An 18,128-nucleotide genomic window follows, 5' to 3' on the forward strand; every position below is an offset into this window, starting at 1 on the left:
CCTGTATTTTAATAGAAGAGGGAAAAAATATAAATCACAGATACTCAGCAATAACAGCTTGGAGAAAGGACTGCAGTGTGCAGAGGGCAGGTGCATGCTTGTCTGTGGCCTTGGCATTCTTCAGCATGGCTGGGTTGTGTAGGAGGGGAAGAACCTCTCTTGGGACACTGTGCAGAGAGCAATGCCACAGCCCCTGAAGCCCCATGTTTTGGGAGGTGCTCTGCACCCTTAGTTTTACTTTTTGTACCCTCCATCTGCTGCTTCTCCAAGCTGCTTGTTTGGCAGCTCAGGTCCCACCAAACCTGATATCTCATTTGAAATGAGCCAGGATTAATCTGGCAAGCAGGCAGAGGTCTAAAATCCCCAATCTTCCCTGAATTCATCCAAGGGCCTGTGAAATCCTGCTTGAGGGATGGACAGTTCCTGCTCCCCCTGCTCCAGCATTAGGATAGGACAGGGCAGGGCAATGACAGAAATCTCAGAAAAACTTTTATTATAGGGGCCAGCTGCTCACTGCAGCATTACTGGTGGGAGCAAGAGGACAGAATAAGTTGGCCCTTGCTGTGGGTCTCTCCCCAAGGCCCAAGCACATTCGTCTCCATCCCAGCTTTTGTCATTGCTACTGTCCCAAGGTGCTACTATGCCTGAGGACCAGGCAGGCACAACAAGAGTGAGATTTGGATCAGGCAGTTATATGGAGAGCAAAACAAAGATGAAAGAAAAGGAGAAAGCAGTCTCCAGAAATTAAAGCAGCTGCCCTAATGCAGAGATCAGCACATTTTACTCTTTGCTGCCCACCTGTCCTTGTGCTCCCCAGTGCCGACTGCCTGCAATGCCCCTGGGGAGGGCAAGCACGTTGCCGCCGCAGAAGGGAACAGTGGATGCTTAACCTTCCCAGCACTGAGTTATAAACTGGTATCAAAGCCAGTTCCCCTTAGCCAGACTGCAAAGCCACCTCCTAAAGCCTGTCAGGGACATCCAGCACCTCTTGGAACTTCCCTGTTGTACAGCTGCGTCTCCTCTCACCACTTTAAACAGTTATAGCCTGCAACACTTGGCCCCAGCACTTTGCCTCTGGAAAGGTAGCCCAGGGCTGAGTATGAAGCAGTGGTGTTTGTGAGCACCAGTCACCAAGGTGGGTGATCACTCCTGGCACGCACACACTGCCTGCAGCCCCCCAAACAGCCGAGCAGCAATGGCACTACCGCCAGAACATCATTAAGTGCATGGAAAAAATATTCTGTGGTAACCATATTACATGCTGTGAAATAGAGAGGAAAGGGCAGAGGCATGCCAAAACCTGGCTCCAAATCTCCAGTACCAAAGTTACCTCCCAGGAGGGGCTGGGCTGTACCTGGGCACACAGTCTTTGATAATGTCCTTGGCAGAGTGCTTGACATTGCTGAAGGTTTGAACATGAAGCTAATCCTAAAGAAAAGGGTAGCAGTGCCCTGGAAGGCGACAGCTCCTCCAGCTGTTACATCTCATGGCTGCCCTCAAAGCAGGCAGCCCCGAGCAGCAATCAGAGAAAATTCCCATGTGGGAATTTCTTTAATTTAAAAAAAAAATTTAAGTCTTTTGTACAGCAGCACAACCTATATTGCCAGAACCAATTCCTGGTGCCAGAGGAGCTGTGTGTGCTGCCAGGAGAGGCACAGCCTCATTTCAGGGCTGGTCAGGAGCTGAAGCTCAATGTCCAGTCAATCCATGGAGTTAAGCCCTCTTTGGAGCTCTACACCAGTTCAGCAAGAGGAACTCACCCAGTGCTTACAGGCCTCCAGCCACCACAGCATCACCTTCTCCTCAGGGTAGCAAGGCAGGAGAAGTCACCTGAGGGGATCACATTTGATCTCAGAGCTGTCTGGAAGGCAGTGTGAAGCAGGGGAAGAAGAGCTTCCTGCTGGGGGCGTCCCCAAGGAGCAGCTACAGAGTGCGATGTGTGCGGATGCAGGGATGTGAGCAACCAGCTTTGCTTCTCAGCCCTAAGCCCACTCCACACTGCACACTGGAACCAGCCCATTCCATCCAGCCCTGTGCTTGGGGAGGTCTGTTTACCTTTAAAGGACTGAATGCCACTTAACAGCCAACAGTACCTACTGCAGGGACACCTGCTAAAGGGGTCATGGCTCGGGACAGGCTCACGCCTCACCTGTGTTCCTGTAGGCTGGTGGTGCTGAGATGCCATTTCTGCCAGGCAGATAGAAATATCTGGTAGAAATTCAAATAATCTCCTTTGCAAAGCTTCTGTGTTGGCACAAAGCAGCCAGCAAGTGTCCACAGCAATGTCTGCAAACAGCTCCTGCCTCCCATCACACAGCCACGCTGCCAAACCCCACGTTTCCACCAGCTACAGCCAGCACCACCAGCTGTTCTCAAACATCACTTAACACAAGGTACAGCCTGTGACATGGAAGTCACTCCTTGAAGTCTCTTCTGTGTTGTCCAGCCTGGACGCTGGGAATTAAGCTTCCAGCTTGGGCCATTCCCCATTCTTTGGAGTCTACAGGACACGCAAAAGCACACACTGAGATCCTGCCAGAGCCCAACCTGCAGGAGCAGTGATCTGAGTGGGTTCAGCTGCCCCAGGTGCCACGTTTTCCAAGGGGGGTCAAGGGAAGACACTCAGGTTATCACCTCTTCGGGCTGAACAAGGACAAGCCAGACCTGTTACTGGACAGTGACGGCCTCCAGGGCTCAATCCAGGCATGCAGGAAGGAACCGCACAACTGACTCACAGAAAACCATCTGTAGGGAAGGATTGGGGAAATCACCTTTTTCAGCATTTGTTTTGATCACTGGATATTTCCCCATTCCTCAAACAATTCCAGGACTTGGTCACACTGAAGCAGGCAGAGAGCAGGACATAGGTTGATACACAGGACCGAGCATTTTCAGAATCTCTGACTACTTCTTACCAGACAGCAAGCAAATATGAGGCTTGAAACTCTGGAAAAACTTCCCCCAAAACTTTTAACCCCCAACTGCAGTTCTTGCAAGAGATGATCCCAGCAGCAGGCCCAGATTCAGGCATTGAATTCAGCTGGAAACGCCAGTATGGGCTGGCCAGGTCATACTCACATTCATGTCCCTGCAGCACAGTAGGGGCTTTTGCCAAGACATGTCAGTCTTGTCTCTGTGCACAGACAGGACAGTCCTGCATTGCTAAACTCAGTACTACCCCTGCAGTGACGTGAAAGAAGAGAAACTGAAATTTCAGTAAGAAAGGGGTGGGAGTGATGCCAGGGAAGAAAAACAGGACAGTGTGGTGCTTAATAGAAGTGACATGCTTCAGACAGCACCCCTGGGGATCAGAGTTTTCATCACTAGGATGAATCTGAAATGTGATAGAAGTAATATTGCTCCACTCCTTTCAGAACAGTGTGTTGTTTTTACAACTGAATCATGTTCAGTGATTTCAAACACACATCTGAAACGCGGTTCTGAGTTAAGAAGAGTGACTAATGACACTACAGAAGAAGAAGTAATAAATCTGTATCTTCAGACATTCCCACACCTCTTTGGGAAAGCAGTGTACCATGTATGCATGAAAGGCCATTTCAATTATTTCTGCTCTATGGGCATGAGGACTGACACTGACGTTAGGATGAGTGCCATCCCCTAGTTTATTCTAGCAGAGTTAGAACATGAAAAACAGGACTGTGATGAAGTTATGGCAAATTACCTGTACAGAGGACAGGAAATGCCACAGAAAAGGTCTATTGGGTGGGTAAGCACAAAGCACTGAACAGCCAACGTACAGTGGGTTCACAGAAGAGAAAAGGATGCACCTTGGCCATTTGCAAGTCAACAGCAGTCATTCAAATTCAACACACCAGTTTTTTTTAAAAAATATGATTTCCTACGTATTTATTTTTCCTTTAATAACACAGTTTAGCATTTCAGAGTTTGGCATTCTACACTCTTACACACTGTCCTTGTTTATTAGCATTTAAACACAAAAAGACATAGCAAGACCTCCAAACACAAATAAATACAAAAACACAATATACAATAAACTGAAATACAACATATAATAATGCTATTGGGAAATTAAGACATGTTGCTAATTCCTTTTTTTTATTATTATTTTAACAACATGGTTATTGCTGAGCAATAAATTATACATTTTAAAGTTGTTTTTCCCCCTAAAAGAAAAGGACGAGAACCACTGGTTACCAGATCACTTGCACTGTATCCTTACAGCTATTGATAATTAAGACAGGCAGAATATACACAATCAAATGAGGCTGGCCTTCTTTGGTCTTTGTTTTTGATCATAAAACTGAACACAAGTGTACCGTTCACTGAAGAGTATGAGATTAAAGAAATGGATACACAAGTTTCAAACACATTAATTTGTACATTATTCTCAATCACTGATGTCTTTTCCATAGATAGTTCTTACAGAATTTCTTGGAAACAAATTTCAGCTTTAGTTTTCCTGATTATTATGTTGTTTCATGCATCTTAAAGGTTATCCTACTTGTCTAAGAGAAATGGACTTACATTTAGCCCATCATCTCCTACTGGGGTATTATTCACAGCTCTCTAGTCACCACTAATTCATTGGAGTTTTATACCTTGTAGAAAAAATCCTGAACGTCCCCATTTTGTTTTCTATAAAACTGAAAAAAATTATAAACCAAACAAGAGCTATAAGAAAAACAAAACAGGTGGATTACATGATGCATCAGCAACAATGGAAGCTTGTACCTCCCCATTCCACAAGTACAGATTACACAACTCTCTGCCAGTGATGCAGGTCATAGTTGGAAAATGTGTCCTTTCAGGTGCGAGCTATATTCAAATACAAAGCTCAGAACACTATGCAAGAAAATGACCTTTACGAATGATAATGCTGGTTTATCTCAGTAACCCTTAGACAGAGTCAAATTTTATCACTACGCATCGCACTGCCAGCAATGGAGCGTGTGAACACCGGCATTCCTAAGAAGTTAAAAAGTCCTTGCAGAACTGGCAACCAAATTAAAAGCTTAGTTCCAAAGGACCAAAAACACAAACACCACATATAGAGACAACAAACCCTTCCCTAAATGGGTGGGTTAGTAAGCCACAGAGTTGGGATCCAGATTTGAATTCCACATCATGTCAGGGATATTTGGATCCAAGATTTTGGTTCAGGTGCTTCTCTGTGAAATTTATAACTTATTTGAACCCTAAGGAACTAATCCTAACTTGGAAGGAAATAAACTGAAAAAAACACAGCCTAGTATCTACACTAACATAATGAAATGGAAGACAGAAGCTGCAGTCTTGACCATAAATTAGAAGAGAAACAGAAATAGTCAGATCCCTTCTGTGTTGTATATCTCTACTCTTCTAAATCTTTTAAAGAGGATGTCCCTGAATCAGCAGTCCAAAGTTTTCCACAACCTTCCTAACTGGTGCTTCTCAGCAAAGGCCTGGATTAAGAGGCAGGAAAGAATAATTAAGCCCTCTAGATTTTGCTTTACAGAAAAAGGGAGAAAGTCCCACAAGAAAGAAATGGTCAGCCACACTGAGTAGTAGAACAAAGACGAACACACTTCACTGTAAAACATTATTCTCCCTCCTCAGTTAAGAGGAACATCAAACAAGACTTGTTTTGTTAGGTGATTCTGAACAAACAGAGCAGGACACACATTTGCTGCTATTATTCACACTGACATGCTGTGCTGGCCTTCCAGTCTGCAGGCTGTCAGAGCACTGCCAAGGAGCAACCCATGTCTGGGCCACCACACATGCACAACCCCAAATCACGACAGCTTGTATGTTTAATTCTAGCCCTTACTGTCCTGATGTGGGTCTTCAGGTGTGTCAACTTCTTCAGTTCCTTTAAGAGAGAAATGTATCAAAAAAGTAAAACCTAGTGATTTGGAGTTAACACTAGGAAAATGGAACCTCTCATTCAGTCCTGGCTCCAGGAGATTCCTTTCATGACTCTGGACAAGTCACTTCACATCTCATCCTTGATTTCCTTTTTTTCAGAAAAGACAAATAGCACTTGCTATACACTGTACATACACAGTATTAAAAACTATTCTCAGACAGATTAAACTGCCAAACCAATCTTTTTTATTGCAGCAGCTATGACTTCTAGGTCAACCAGAATATCAAGGTATTGACTGAAGAGGACAGGAATTCCAGGAAGAGGTCCAGCTGCTTTTTTTCATCTTTTGTTCCCAAATTAGAGGAAATAACTTGCAATTAAAAAGTTGCCCATCACTGTGGTTGTTTAAAATAGAGGAATCTCCAAATTATCAGAGCATGAGGAAGAACATGTGTTCTTAATTACATTTCAAGGTCTTCAGAAAGGCTAAACAAGTTTTTGCTACATACAGGTCTTCAAACCTGGAAGATATGAAACCAAAGTTTGCCCTTAGCCAAGATCCTCCCTTAGCAGCAGCAAGTTATATTTGCACCAACTGATCAAGTATAACTTCAAGGGTTTTGTTTCATCACTTCTACATAAAGAAAAGACTTTGCATATACATGTGCATGCATGTCAGTGTGTATATGTATGTATGTACCTACACATGTACAAGTAATTTACAGAACAAACACTAAGAGATTAGGTATGCAACCCATGAGTTTCCCCTCCCCACCTATTTGTATATTTGCATAGTTAAATCATATCAAGGCATCAATACTGCACTCATGTTTTTCACTCTTCTGCAGTGCAGGGAACTTTTCTGTCACTCCCTACAATGCTTCTCTGTCTTGGATCAAACAGCACCAGTGTTTTAAAAACTAAACAAAATATCAACAGAAACCCTGCACTGTCAATGAAATGCCTATCCCAGCTGATGAAACACAGATACAAATAGGTGGTAGCTTTTAAACTCCATCTCAACAAGCCATAACTGTGGCGAGCTGAGGAACCAGGAGTGATACAATCACAACCTAACAAGGGTTCAACATGAAAATTCCATCTAACAAAATCTGTTACCTTTGCATTTGAGAAATTCACCAGGCACAGAAACAGGCACATATCTTCATCTTTCCTTTTCCAAGTAGAAAACACTACAGGAAAAGGAAATAAGCTGCATTTTGTGGTTTTTTCATATTTTTAAGAAAACTAGCATGTTTTTTCCATCACAATTATGCCACCCTCCATTCCCTTTTCCTATTGCACATTCTCTTTGTGAAGAACAATGTTCACAGTACAAGGCTGAAATCAACATTGCATATTGTAAGTCAGCAGTTGAAGGTGTACCGTGTAGACAGTAACTGAAACAAGACCCCAATTAATTAGTTCAGAGAAGTAATGCAGAAATGGTCATGCATCATAATTGCAGTTTGGTCATTAAACACCCAAGTAGTTTCATCCTGTTTAGAATTCAAGACTTCCTAGGTAACAGACACACTCACCCTGTGCTGAAGAGTGTACAAAAAGGGCAACCATCCAGATAGTCACACATTGGAATCTCCCTACAGAAAGCTGGAAACCAAAGAGGTTTGTATGTAACTTGGAGCATCATCGTGAAGAAAGAATACCAGCAAGAGGCTTCAGCTGTGTGCTGCTAAGAATTACTAAGCAGAGGACAAAAAGGTTCCATTAAGAAACTCTGTTCAAAGTAATGCAAATACTCTGGGAGCCCCTTGCAATAATGGCACACCCCAGGAGTTAGCCAGGATTCAAGAGTACTTGTGGGGGTAGGTTGTTGCCCCATGAATCACTTTAAACAGACAGTCCCTAGAAAACTTTGGATATCTTAGTCAGGAACAAAGAGAAAAAGGATAAAGGGCATTTCAGTAATGAGAGAAACAGTTAAATTATTTGAGTAAAGCACCAGGTATCTTTTCCTTTCAACTTAGAGAATATACAGTGGCCTTGTTTTCACAAAAATGCTACATATTCCTTGCTGGAAAGCAGAGGAAACCGATTTCTATGTACACAGTAAGAACTCTACAGAGATGGCCCGCGAGTTCTGCGGAGAAAGGGGTGTTACAGTCAAGGCTTCAGGTATTCCACAGCAGGCGGTGTCTACATTTGTGTAGCAAGATCCTGGATTTCACAGTACGCAGGGTTGGCAAACTGGAAATTCTCTGGCAGCTTCATGTAGTTTTAAAAAATAAGTGCAGTAGGCCTCCATTTTATTAACTGTGATAAAAAGCATATATGCAAAAATATTTTTATATTGATAGCACATTACTGCATTATAAAAGCTGCCCAAGTGAAGCTGAAGATTCTGGCAGCTGGTGCTTTTGGCACTTGGGAGATGTGGAAAGCAGCATAGAGATCTGTGAAATACAACAGTGACTGATGTTTCTGCTACAGTGATCGGCATTAAGATAGTTAGCAGTGTTCATATTTAAACTTCTCTATGAAGTTTCTGAGTCAATATCCCACCAAGACGAGATATTCAGATCTCTTAAAGCTACTAGTTTAGGCTGTGTGCAGACTCAGGAAGACTTCCCTATTGGTTTACACATTCGCATGTTTCAAAGTCCTCTTTCAATCACCAAAGCTGGAAACACTTTTTTCCTCCTCTTTTAAAGAGCCTGGATTTAGAAGCGCAATTCTGTCACAGGAGTTGGAAACTGTAGTCACAAATCTGCAGAATATGCTGGGCCCTGCTTATACTAGAAATCTCCTCCAAGTCCCAGATTGAAACAGGATATAAACTGTTTTGAGATGGCCAAACGGTTTCATTAAGTTTACAAGACATGCATTAGCAATGGGAGGAGAGTCCTTTGGACATTTCCACTTGGGAATCCTGTTTTCAGTAAAATTCTGTGATGCACAAACACAAAAGCTCAGCTGCCTACATTCACAATTATTAAAATGACACAAGTTGAGCGAACCTTCGCCCTAAAGCGTAAGTGATGGGTTTGCTTATGCAGCCTGCATAAAACTGCAAGTGCCATACAATTATATCTAGAGATATAGATGTGGGTATATCTGTAGATATTTATTTCTTGTGCAGAACATCCTCCTTCCTTCTGTGCTAGAAATTAAATGCTAGCACATGCCTCCATATTTGAGCTTGCACCTGTTGACAGCTACGTACCATAAAGGGAGTACAGTACCCGGACAATGGAAGGCAAGAAAAGGAAGACAAGTTGCTGCTGACAGTCTGGACGGTCAGCAACAGGCAGTATTCTAGCAGGTGCCTGGAAAACCCATGAAGACCACTTAGCATGCATTGTATATCCATAAATACTTCTTGCAGGCACTGTGTGTGAAGGCACAGCCAAAAAAGACAACAGCAAAGACAAGCTGAAATACAAAGGCATGAATTCAACTGCACCCCAGACAAAAATTGTGACGATGCCTCAAAAAAGCAGAAAACTGATACAACCTGACGTTAAAGGCTGAGATGCAGTGTTTTCTTTCAAGCCCATGAAGGCTGAAAACACAGTGGTGCAAGTCTGCTCTGCTTCAGCAGTTTGTGGGTTTTAAAGAGCACCACAGTCAGGCTATGTATCTAGACTTGCTTGTCACAGGCTATTAAGTAGAAGCAGATGAACACAGCAGGTTGCAATCAGCATGTTTCAGGGCAAGCAAATGCTTTCCACTACAGTTCAGGCTGTTACAAGAAAGAAGCCCGTGCATTCCCTGTTAGGATGCTTGTCTGCTACAAGAAGCTGTCACGAGCATCTATATTCACAGCCCCACACAGTTCTCAGATGGGTTCGTTTCAAGTGATGCCACCTTACAACCACAGGCATTAGAGGAAAAATGTTGCCTGCCTTCACAGTGGCCATGGAGACTGTCTAGTTCAAGCTCCATAGGAGCACTGAGCATAACGTTTTGGCACCCGAATAAGATGGATTCCACCATGGCCAAGTCACAGAAGCTCCAGAAGCCAAAGGAATGGGCTTTGGTTTCTGTTTTGTGCATTGCAAGGTACCTAAGGGCTCTGAAGACAAGGCTAAACATTATGCCTGAAGTCCAATTAAACTACCATTTCAGATATCAGAATTAATCTGAGTAAAAAGCTATGGTTTATAAGCAGCACAGCACATCTAAGGCACATGTATGCATGCAAGCCACCATCACTGTATTAAGACATTGCTGGTTTGTCTTGAAGCAATGGCTGCAAGTACAGAACAAACATAGAGGCTTTTTTTCAGCACTAATCCTCCTCCCCAATACTGAAAATACTATATACTGCTGACAGCATAATGTGCAACATATATAGCTTGATTGGAAAGCATGGGGCAGAACTTTAAAAAATGTACAGGATTCCGTTTAGAACTCCAAAGTTCAACAAATGCCCTATTTTAGGGTGAAAACAATTATAAATCTGATAATGATGCACAGCATCCATGAGTGATTTTTCCTTAATTTTGAAATAGTGTCATTAACTACGACATATATTGTAGGTTTACATTTCTAAAGAGAAATAACAGAATTGAATAGTTTTTTTTTCCTATCACAAGTGATAACCAGTGTTTGATATCTTCTATTTTTCTTCCAAGAAATATCAGTCTATCAACAGTTTTAAAATAAAATGTTTTCTGTAACAATAGAACTTTAAATAAAAATATGATTTTGATTCAGATACTTTTGAGAAGACATGGATACTTTTCCAAGATCTTCTGACAAAGTAATTATTAAAACAGAGACCAGATGAGGCCTTAAAAAGACAATATACTATATTTCAGACAAGATTGCACCTCAGTTTTTCAAAGAATATCATAATTGCAACATTACTTCATCATTTCTTCTTTTAACATGCTGACAATTTCCAGCTAGCCCACGTGTGAAGTTTTTTTGTATTCTAGCTTAAAAGAAATAAAAGTCAGTAATTGATGCAGCACATACTGTATACGTCTTTTCACCTCCAATTGACTAGATCATTAATAAGTTAAAAAAAATCCTCTCTGACCATAATCATTACCCTCATGAGGGATAAGTGATTCTTCAGAGCTCAAGTGTTGCTAGTTCTATTAAAAAATATACCATGGTATGATTTCTTAATGTGTTGCTACTTTCGCAATTGGACCCTATGCAGTTATGCCTTCAAACTCTTCCATCTGTTCCACAAGGTGGTTCTGTGAGCTTTAGGACCTCTGATTGAAGACAAACTGATATAAAACCCCCAAACGGAGTTGCCTTCTGTTTAATCCGCCTCCCCCATTGTATGTCAGGGGTCCGGTAGATCCGATGTATCCACTATGACTTTAATAAAAATAGTATCATCTTTAATGTACGTTCCATTCTCTAGAACAGTTTGAGCCACAAAGACTGGGCAGCCAGATGCAATGTTCATTTCTCCAGTTGGCTTCTTGAAACTGCTGCTGTTTGGATCTGGCTTGAAAGCATCTCCTAAGTGGCGCCGAGAGGGTCCCTGATCCATTAGCATGAGAGTCACTTTCTGTTTGAAGGGCCAAGGAAGCAAAGCATCGTATTCACCACGCATTATGACAAAGAACAGAGACAAGTGCGTCCCCTTTCCCATGCCATCTCCATTAAGGTAAACTCTGGCACACATCTTGTAGCCAAAGTATCCAGTATAAAAGGGTTGGCTGTACAAGGACAGAGTCTTCCCCATGACTGCCTCTTGCTTCCGACGTTTATAATCTCGGATTTTCCAAATCAACACTCCGTTGTAACTCGCAGTTTCTAAAACCTGGAACCGGAGGTCCATGTCAGCCAGCCGGATATCATGAACGCTCAGCATCTGATCATGTCTGCTCAGCTGTGTCTCCAGCAGGCCTGTTAGAAAGCACAAAGGATGGGGGTGAGAAAAGCGCTGTTTTCTAAAGAATGTGGGACAAAAAAAGCAATCACCAGCACTGCTTTAGTATATGGAAACACTCCTCCAAAACCAAAGTGCACTGACCACTGATGAAGTAATTTCCAGAGGCAATAGTTTGCTGACTGGTATCTGGGTTAACTGGGATTTTTACAAATGTAGGTGTTAATCATACATGCAGTGACTCACTAAACATTATAACTACTGAAGCTTCCATTTTTTTTTAGAGGAGACTTGGGAGCATTATCTGCCAATTGCTATTCAGCATTGAAGACCTTGGAAGCAGTCACACATCCTATATAATCCATCTGAAATTTAGAAAGACCGTTGATCACTCAAAACTTTCTTTTCAGGCACTATTTGTCTCAGAAGTGCAGTGCTGTTAGTATGCCTAAAGTCCATCATAGAAGAACAAAAAATTCAAATGTAGCTCTGCATTATATGGCAATTTATTTAGTTTGGAGGGAGGGCTGTTTTATGTGTCCCCCTTCCCTTACATGAAAATGTTACTCTGCACACTGGCAAAATTGGCCAACATATAATACTGAGAAGCAGATAAATATATAGGGCAAGTTTATTTTAAGTTTAAATTTTAAGTTTTTTGTCACAATCATTTAAACACAGATGATCTACACTATCTTGTTAAACTCCAGTTTTTACTTTATTCAGCAAGCACAAAAATAACCTTTTTCTTAAGCAGATCGCAGTTTTCTTAGAATCAAATACCCCTCTGTAACAGCTATCAGGATGGGTGGTTTCAGGGAGATAACCATACTGTTGATCCAATCATGTGGAGAAGAGCAGTAAAAGAAGATGTCAATATACCAAGACTATACTTAAAGAAGCTGCTGAAAGCTATTAGGCGTCAAAGATCGATTGAGAAACTGTTCATAATGAACTAACAATGGAATCAAGACGAGGGTCAATAAAACAAAAGACAAGAATCAAGCCTAAGAAACAGCATGGAAGCAGTGCCACACTATCAAGAAGGGAAATACACAGTCTCCTATTCAAAAATCAGAAGAATCAGTGTTATTGATGTTTCCATATAAAAGTCACAATGGCAGTGCCATTCAAAGGACACTGTTTTTCTCTCAGCAGCACTGCTGAGACCTTCAGTCCATTGTGCTTACACTCACTTGTATTCCGAGCTCCTTGCCCTGCAGTTTTATCAACACTTTCCAGCTCAGTCACTCTATTCTGGAGGGATTCCACACTGCTCTTCATGCTGTCAGCCTCCTCCCAGTTCTGTCGGAAGGGACGGATTTCTTTGTCCAGTTCTTTGAGTTTCTCTGCTTGGCTGTCTATCACTCGCTTTATAAGATAATAGTGCATGAGTTAAAATAACGCAAAAACATTAATTTATGCAAATTAAAAATGATTATACATTGATAATAAGATTCAATTCCAATATAAACAGGCTCTGCTGACATCAAATATTTTAATAACAAAAATGTTGAAAATTTAAAGGAATGGCCCAAGTATTTATAAAACACTTAAAAATATTTAGTGCTGCATAGGTATTAATATTGGAGCACTATCAGAATTAATAACAGACTTTTTTAAAAGGAAGGAATTGTTAGTGTGCTCTTGTCTAAGGTAGTTTTTAGGGGTTTTAATCCATTCAATGTAAGAACAGTATTCCGAATGCCTCTATATTGGTACTATGGGCTGATATTTGTTGGGTTTCATGTGAGAGTACGTAAGCAACAAAGTATGGACACAACCTCCTGTGGTGAGAATCAAGTGGTGGCTTATGTGCACACATTTATCATTGCAAGTAAGCAAAATAACTTACCCCTCCAGGAAAACATCATTACTCTTGCACCCATGGAGCCTGAGTACATACATGTGCAAGCTCCAAGCTCACATAAATGAGTCATCAAAGCCTAAGTTATGATGTGCCCATAACTGTAGCAGAAGCCCTCAAAAGTTTTGCTTAAACTACCACTTCTGTCCCCCTAAGGATTTTTAAAATTCTCAACCTTACTTCCTAAATTGAATAAGCCATGCACCCTGAAGGTGCTTGCTGGTTGAGTTTTTTTAAGAAAACAAAGGGAAAAAAAAAACCACTTGGTTTTGGGAAGGTATGAAATATAGTACTCATGAAAAAAATATATGGAAAGGCCAGTATTCTCTGAAACAGGGATATTGCAAGCACCTTAGTATATTCAAAATAAAAAGAACGTATTTCCCAGTCTATCTCAAATCTGATGCAAGAAATACATAGCACTTCACATTATCACAGCTAATTTGGACTAGCAGGAATTTTAGCCAGAACCCCATAATCACTTGTGAAGTTCAAATGATAACACAAATATTTGAGAAAAGAAACTACTTTTGCTACCAACTACAGTTAAACTCCAAATCTAACTTTATATATGGTTTTGTATCATACAGTGCCAATATATGTTAAAATGATTTTTCACTTCTTAAAAAAATTAAGTGGCAGTTGAGTACAAAACAAGAAAATGAAGTTATTTTGCATTTGCCTTCTGGTTAGCCATGTGGCTTCAATGTTCCCCACTGATGGGGAAAACCCTTCTGCCTCGTGTCACCTTAATTTCCCCTTTCAGCCATTTGCTTTTAATCATGTGGTTTCAATTATACTGAAAGTCCATAACAATTAACTGAAGGCTGTCAATTTGATGAGGTAGCTACCAAAATCAGGTTCTAGGAGCCTTATTTTGTTGTGTCTCAAAAGCACTGAGTAATCTAACATATTTCAAGATTAGCTATTTATTTCTATGTAGGTGTTTTAAAGCAAGTTATATATCTCACTTACAGAATCACGACTTTGTGAGGGAAAGCTGTGTACTGAACCATAAATGCAGGGTATGGGCCCAGTAAATAAATGAAGCAGCTTGCCTGGACATACTAATCACCAACACAGTCACAACCTCTCACCTGGGCTGATGATAATCAGATAATAAAGCAGGGAAGGGCTGTTTATCTATCTATCTATCTATCTATCTATCTATCTATCTATCTATCTATCTATCTATCTATCTATCTTTTTTTACGTGTGTGTGTATGTAAAAGGAAACACATCACTGAACGGCCTTAATAAAGATTTGGCCCTTAGTTTACAGCTAACATTCAAAAGTAAACTTGAAATATACCCAAATCTGATCTTTTCCCTTTACTCAACACCAAACATGGGCTCTCCAAGGCAAGAACAATGACATGGCTGTGTGTTTGTACAGTGCCTCACACAGAGATGCTCTCATTTCCAGCTGGGACCTCTATGCACAAACACAGAATCAAACAATATGAATAAACACATTCTTACAGGAATGGGAAAGTGCTAAACATGCAGAAGAATTGTAAGCTATGCATCTTTTGGGAGAAGTTTACTGGAAGTGTTATTAGGGACCAACTTCTCTCTCTTCACCTGTGTGCAACATTCTACCTTTGTATATGCTCAACCAATTCTGGTGTAGCTGCTTCTACTTCACATTGGCAAATGTGTAGTATTTTATCTCCTGTGGCTTGAATGAGAATTCAAGAGATATAAAATAATCAAATATAATACTTTTATTTTATTTTTAAAAAGCAGTGGGATCTCCAACTTTTTACCCTACAGGGAGTCAACCTCCCTCATGCTGGGAGATACTGATATACTAAATCTGAATTTAATGCAGCAGTGGAGATTTTCACTCTAATTATTCCATTAGAAAGCACACAGATGTCTCACACTGTACTCATAAATTTTCAAGTAGATATCAATTTTCTGCATGCACTTTTTATTCTAGCAACTGACCTCTCCAGATCATCAATCCCAAGCTATATGCCTGGCAAACCATCAAGGGCTCCTCTTGATGTTGATTTTCATCTGGGTTTTGTTTGGTATTTCTAATTAACAACTACCAGAATTTTAGCACTTTAATTACCAAAAAAATTTAGAAAATGTCATGAGGAACTGAAGAGTTATATTTACAGTTCTCTCCCTCCTAATGGAGCTTTCCATTGCAGCTTACAGAGCAAATCTGTAAAGCTAAAAAACAGACTAGAAAAGGTATTACTTCTCTTGCAAAACAAATCATACGTCCTTCCTCTTTGAAGGAATATATTGCTGATTAAATCATTTGATGTTCATAAGGCCACTGTTTCTTTTGTCTTTCAGTACCTTATGTCCCCACTCAGCTTGACTTAGCTTACTAATATGCTTCCATATACTCATAAGACAGACTCAGCACTGCATGTGAAATTTCCTTTCCACATGACAGCAGTCACAGAAGTATCACCTACCCTTGGTAAAAACACTTTCCCTAGAGATCAGCATATAGAAAATTAATCTGAAAACAGAACATCTCAAGGCTGAGGTTCTTGCCATTGACCAGACAGCCCTGATGCATTTACACTGGTTTTGTCAGATGCCTCTCAGTGCAGATGGTGCCAGCTGTGCTCAGTGACACTGCTGTTCCCCAGCCAAAAAACACTAGATGACAGCTAATACTGAAACTGTACTAGAAATTGCTAGCATGCATAGGTCTTGGGGGACTAAGCAAATATCCCTTGCCCAGACCTGAACTGGTTAGTTCAATATCTGTGGCTCCTGGTGTAACCATGGCTGCTTAACATAACCCAGGAAAAGAACGGCTCCCAACAGGTAACTAATTCCTTTCACTTCTGGTAGGCAACAGAAGGAGGCTAATCAGGTTGTCCAGGAAAAAATAAAGGTGTGTTTCCAGGGTGCCCTTAACAACCTGACTGAACTGGGAAATTCCACCAAGTAGAAGCAATCAGGTTGAAACAGCCTTGAAATACAGTTTGGCTTAAAATAACTAAATTGAAATAGCTGGTAAAAGGAAGTAAAGAAGATGAAGGGGTAAAAAAAGACAAAAAAAAAGAAGAGCAAGACACATCCTCTCCAATATTTATTATCACCAAAAAGCCACCTGTTGGAATGTGCTGCTTTGTAGTGGTGGGGTTTTTTTGTTGTTTTGTTTTTAAACAAACCACTTGAAAATTGATTTTGCTAACACTTACAGCTAAAGGAAATCAAAGACATTGCAATCTGTCATTCAAGAAAATAATGAAAATCTCTGCGTTAGTTCTATTTCTACTCTCATCACTGGCCATTGAGACAGCATGTGTAAGAACTGCAGGCTTACAAATTAACTTACCTCCTGGTAGATTCAATCAGTAATATCTGTACGTACAAGGATTAGTTTCCCAGTGTCAGAATGCAATACTGCAAGCATGCAGCCATATCCCATCAATGGATAAGTAACAATGACTAAGGCAGGCTAAACTGGTTACTACGTGGGCAGGCCAGGGAAAGAAATACATACTACAAGAAGAAACGTTGTAGTTGCCAAATTTGAGGGTTTCTTTACAGTCATTGAGGGTGTCTGGGCTCTGAGCTTCTGAATGTGCTACCCTTTGAATTTTAGCCAGATATTCTAGCAGCAGACATACTACAGTAATGCATAAATGCTACCTTCACAATTGCTTGCTAAGTATCTTCTGAGGTTTCCCTAATTGTGATTGGTATAGCAAGCTAACACAATGTCCCCAGCACCCACATTCCAAGCCAGCTCTGAATACAAAGCAAAGAATTTCAGCTTGGGCTAAGCACTAATGCCAGAGTATCCAGAGGATTTCTAGTTTGATGCTGACTTGTGGCCAGGACAATCAGACCACAGAAAGAGAAACACACACCTACTGGCAAAGGAATAATTAGATACATTTTCCTCAAAAGGACAACAGAAACATGGGTTTTAAAAAAGTGTATTCAAATGCATTCTGCCATATGTTTGAATTCAATCCACACCAGACTGATCTCACTCATTATTCATTTTTTTTAAATACTAGCAAGTATAAAAGACACATTTATATGACAGTTTTAAGGTGCTAACCTTGTCCTCCAGTTTGACAGTAGTTCCTCAAACAGTTTTTTTTTAAGTAAAAAATAATTATTTTTCTGAAAAGATTTCTGTTTTGTTTTCCATCTTTTTTCCCTTTTAAAGTTCTTTGTTTTAAGATAGGCTAAGCAATTGCAGTGTTTCATCTTACTCCATTAAACACAACAAACCAGAAGAAAAAGAAATCAGTATGGCTTTATAATCAAGTGAACTCTCTCCCCCCATTTTTAATCAGACCACTTCACATGAGTAAAGGCATAGAACAGAAGCTACCATTTCTGCTTTAATGGGGAGATTCTAAATTTCTTACCTGTAAATGAAGTATTTTAGATTCATTATTCCGCAGCATTTCCTTCTGTCTTTCAATTTCTATTTCAAAGCTACAAATTTGATTATGTAAAGTTTGTATACTCTTGTTCTTTTCCAAACTTTCATTCTGGAGCAAGGCCACCTGGAAAAAATTCTACAATTACTCCTGCCAAAATTTATTAAAATACCTATAACTTCGTTAGTTTAAAACTATCTTAAACACACAAAAGGGATGAGATCC

At 40.6% G+C, this 18,128-nt stretch overlaps 1 protein-coding gene across 7 annotated transcripts in view; it reads right to left on the reverse strand.

The window, feature by feature from the left end:
• Positions 1-3,852: 3,852 nt before the first annotated feature.
• Positions 3,853-18,128, reverse strand: part of TRAF3 (TNF receptor associated factor 3) — a 70,719-nt gene continuing 56,443 nt past the window's right edge. For all 7 annotated transcript variants that reach the window (XM_071557475.1, XM_071557473.1, XM_071557472.1 and 4 more), the window contains 3 exons: positions 17,889-18,029; positions 12,848-13,022; positions 3,853-11,668 (listed from right to left, as the gene is read on the reverse strand). In XM_071557475.1, coding sequence (XP_071413576.1) covers positions 11,097-11,668; positions 12,848-13,022; positions 17,889-18,029 — 888 coding nt within the window. In that variant the 3' untranslated portion in view covers positions 3,853-11,096. The remainder of the gene's footprint in view (positions 11,669-12,847; positions 13,023-17,888; positions 18,030-18,128) is intronic.

This window comes from Pithys albifrons, chromosome 6, assembly GCF_047495875.1.
Source record: "Pithys albifrons albifrons isolate INPA30051 chromosome 6, PitAlb_v1, whole genome shotgun sequence".
Classification (NCBI taxonomy): domain Eukaryota; kingdom Metazoa; phylum Chordata; class Aves; order Passeriformes; family Thamnophilidae; genus Pithys; species Pithys albifrons.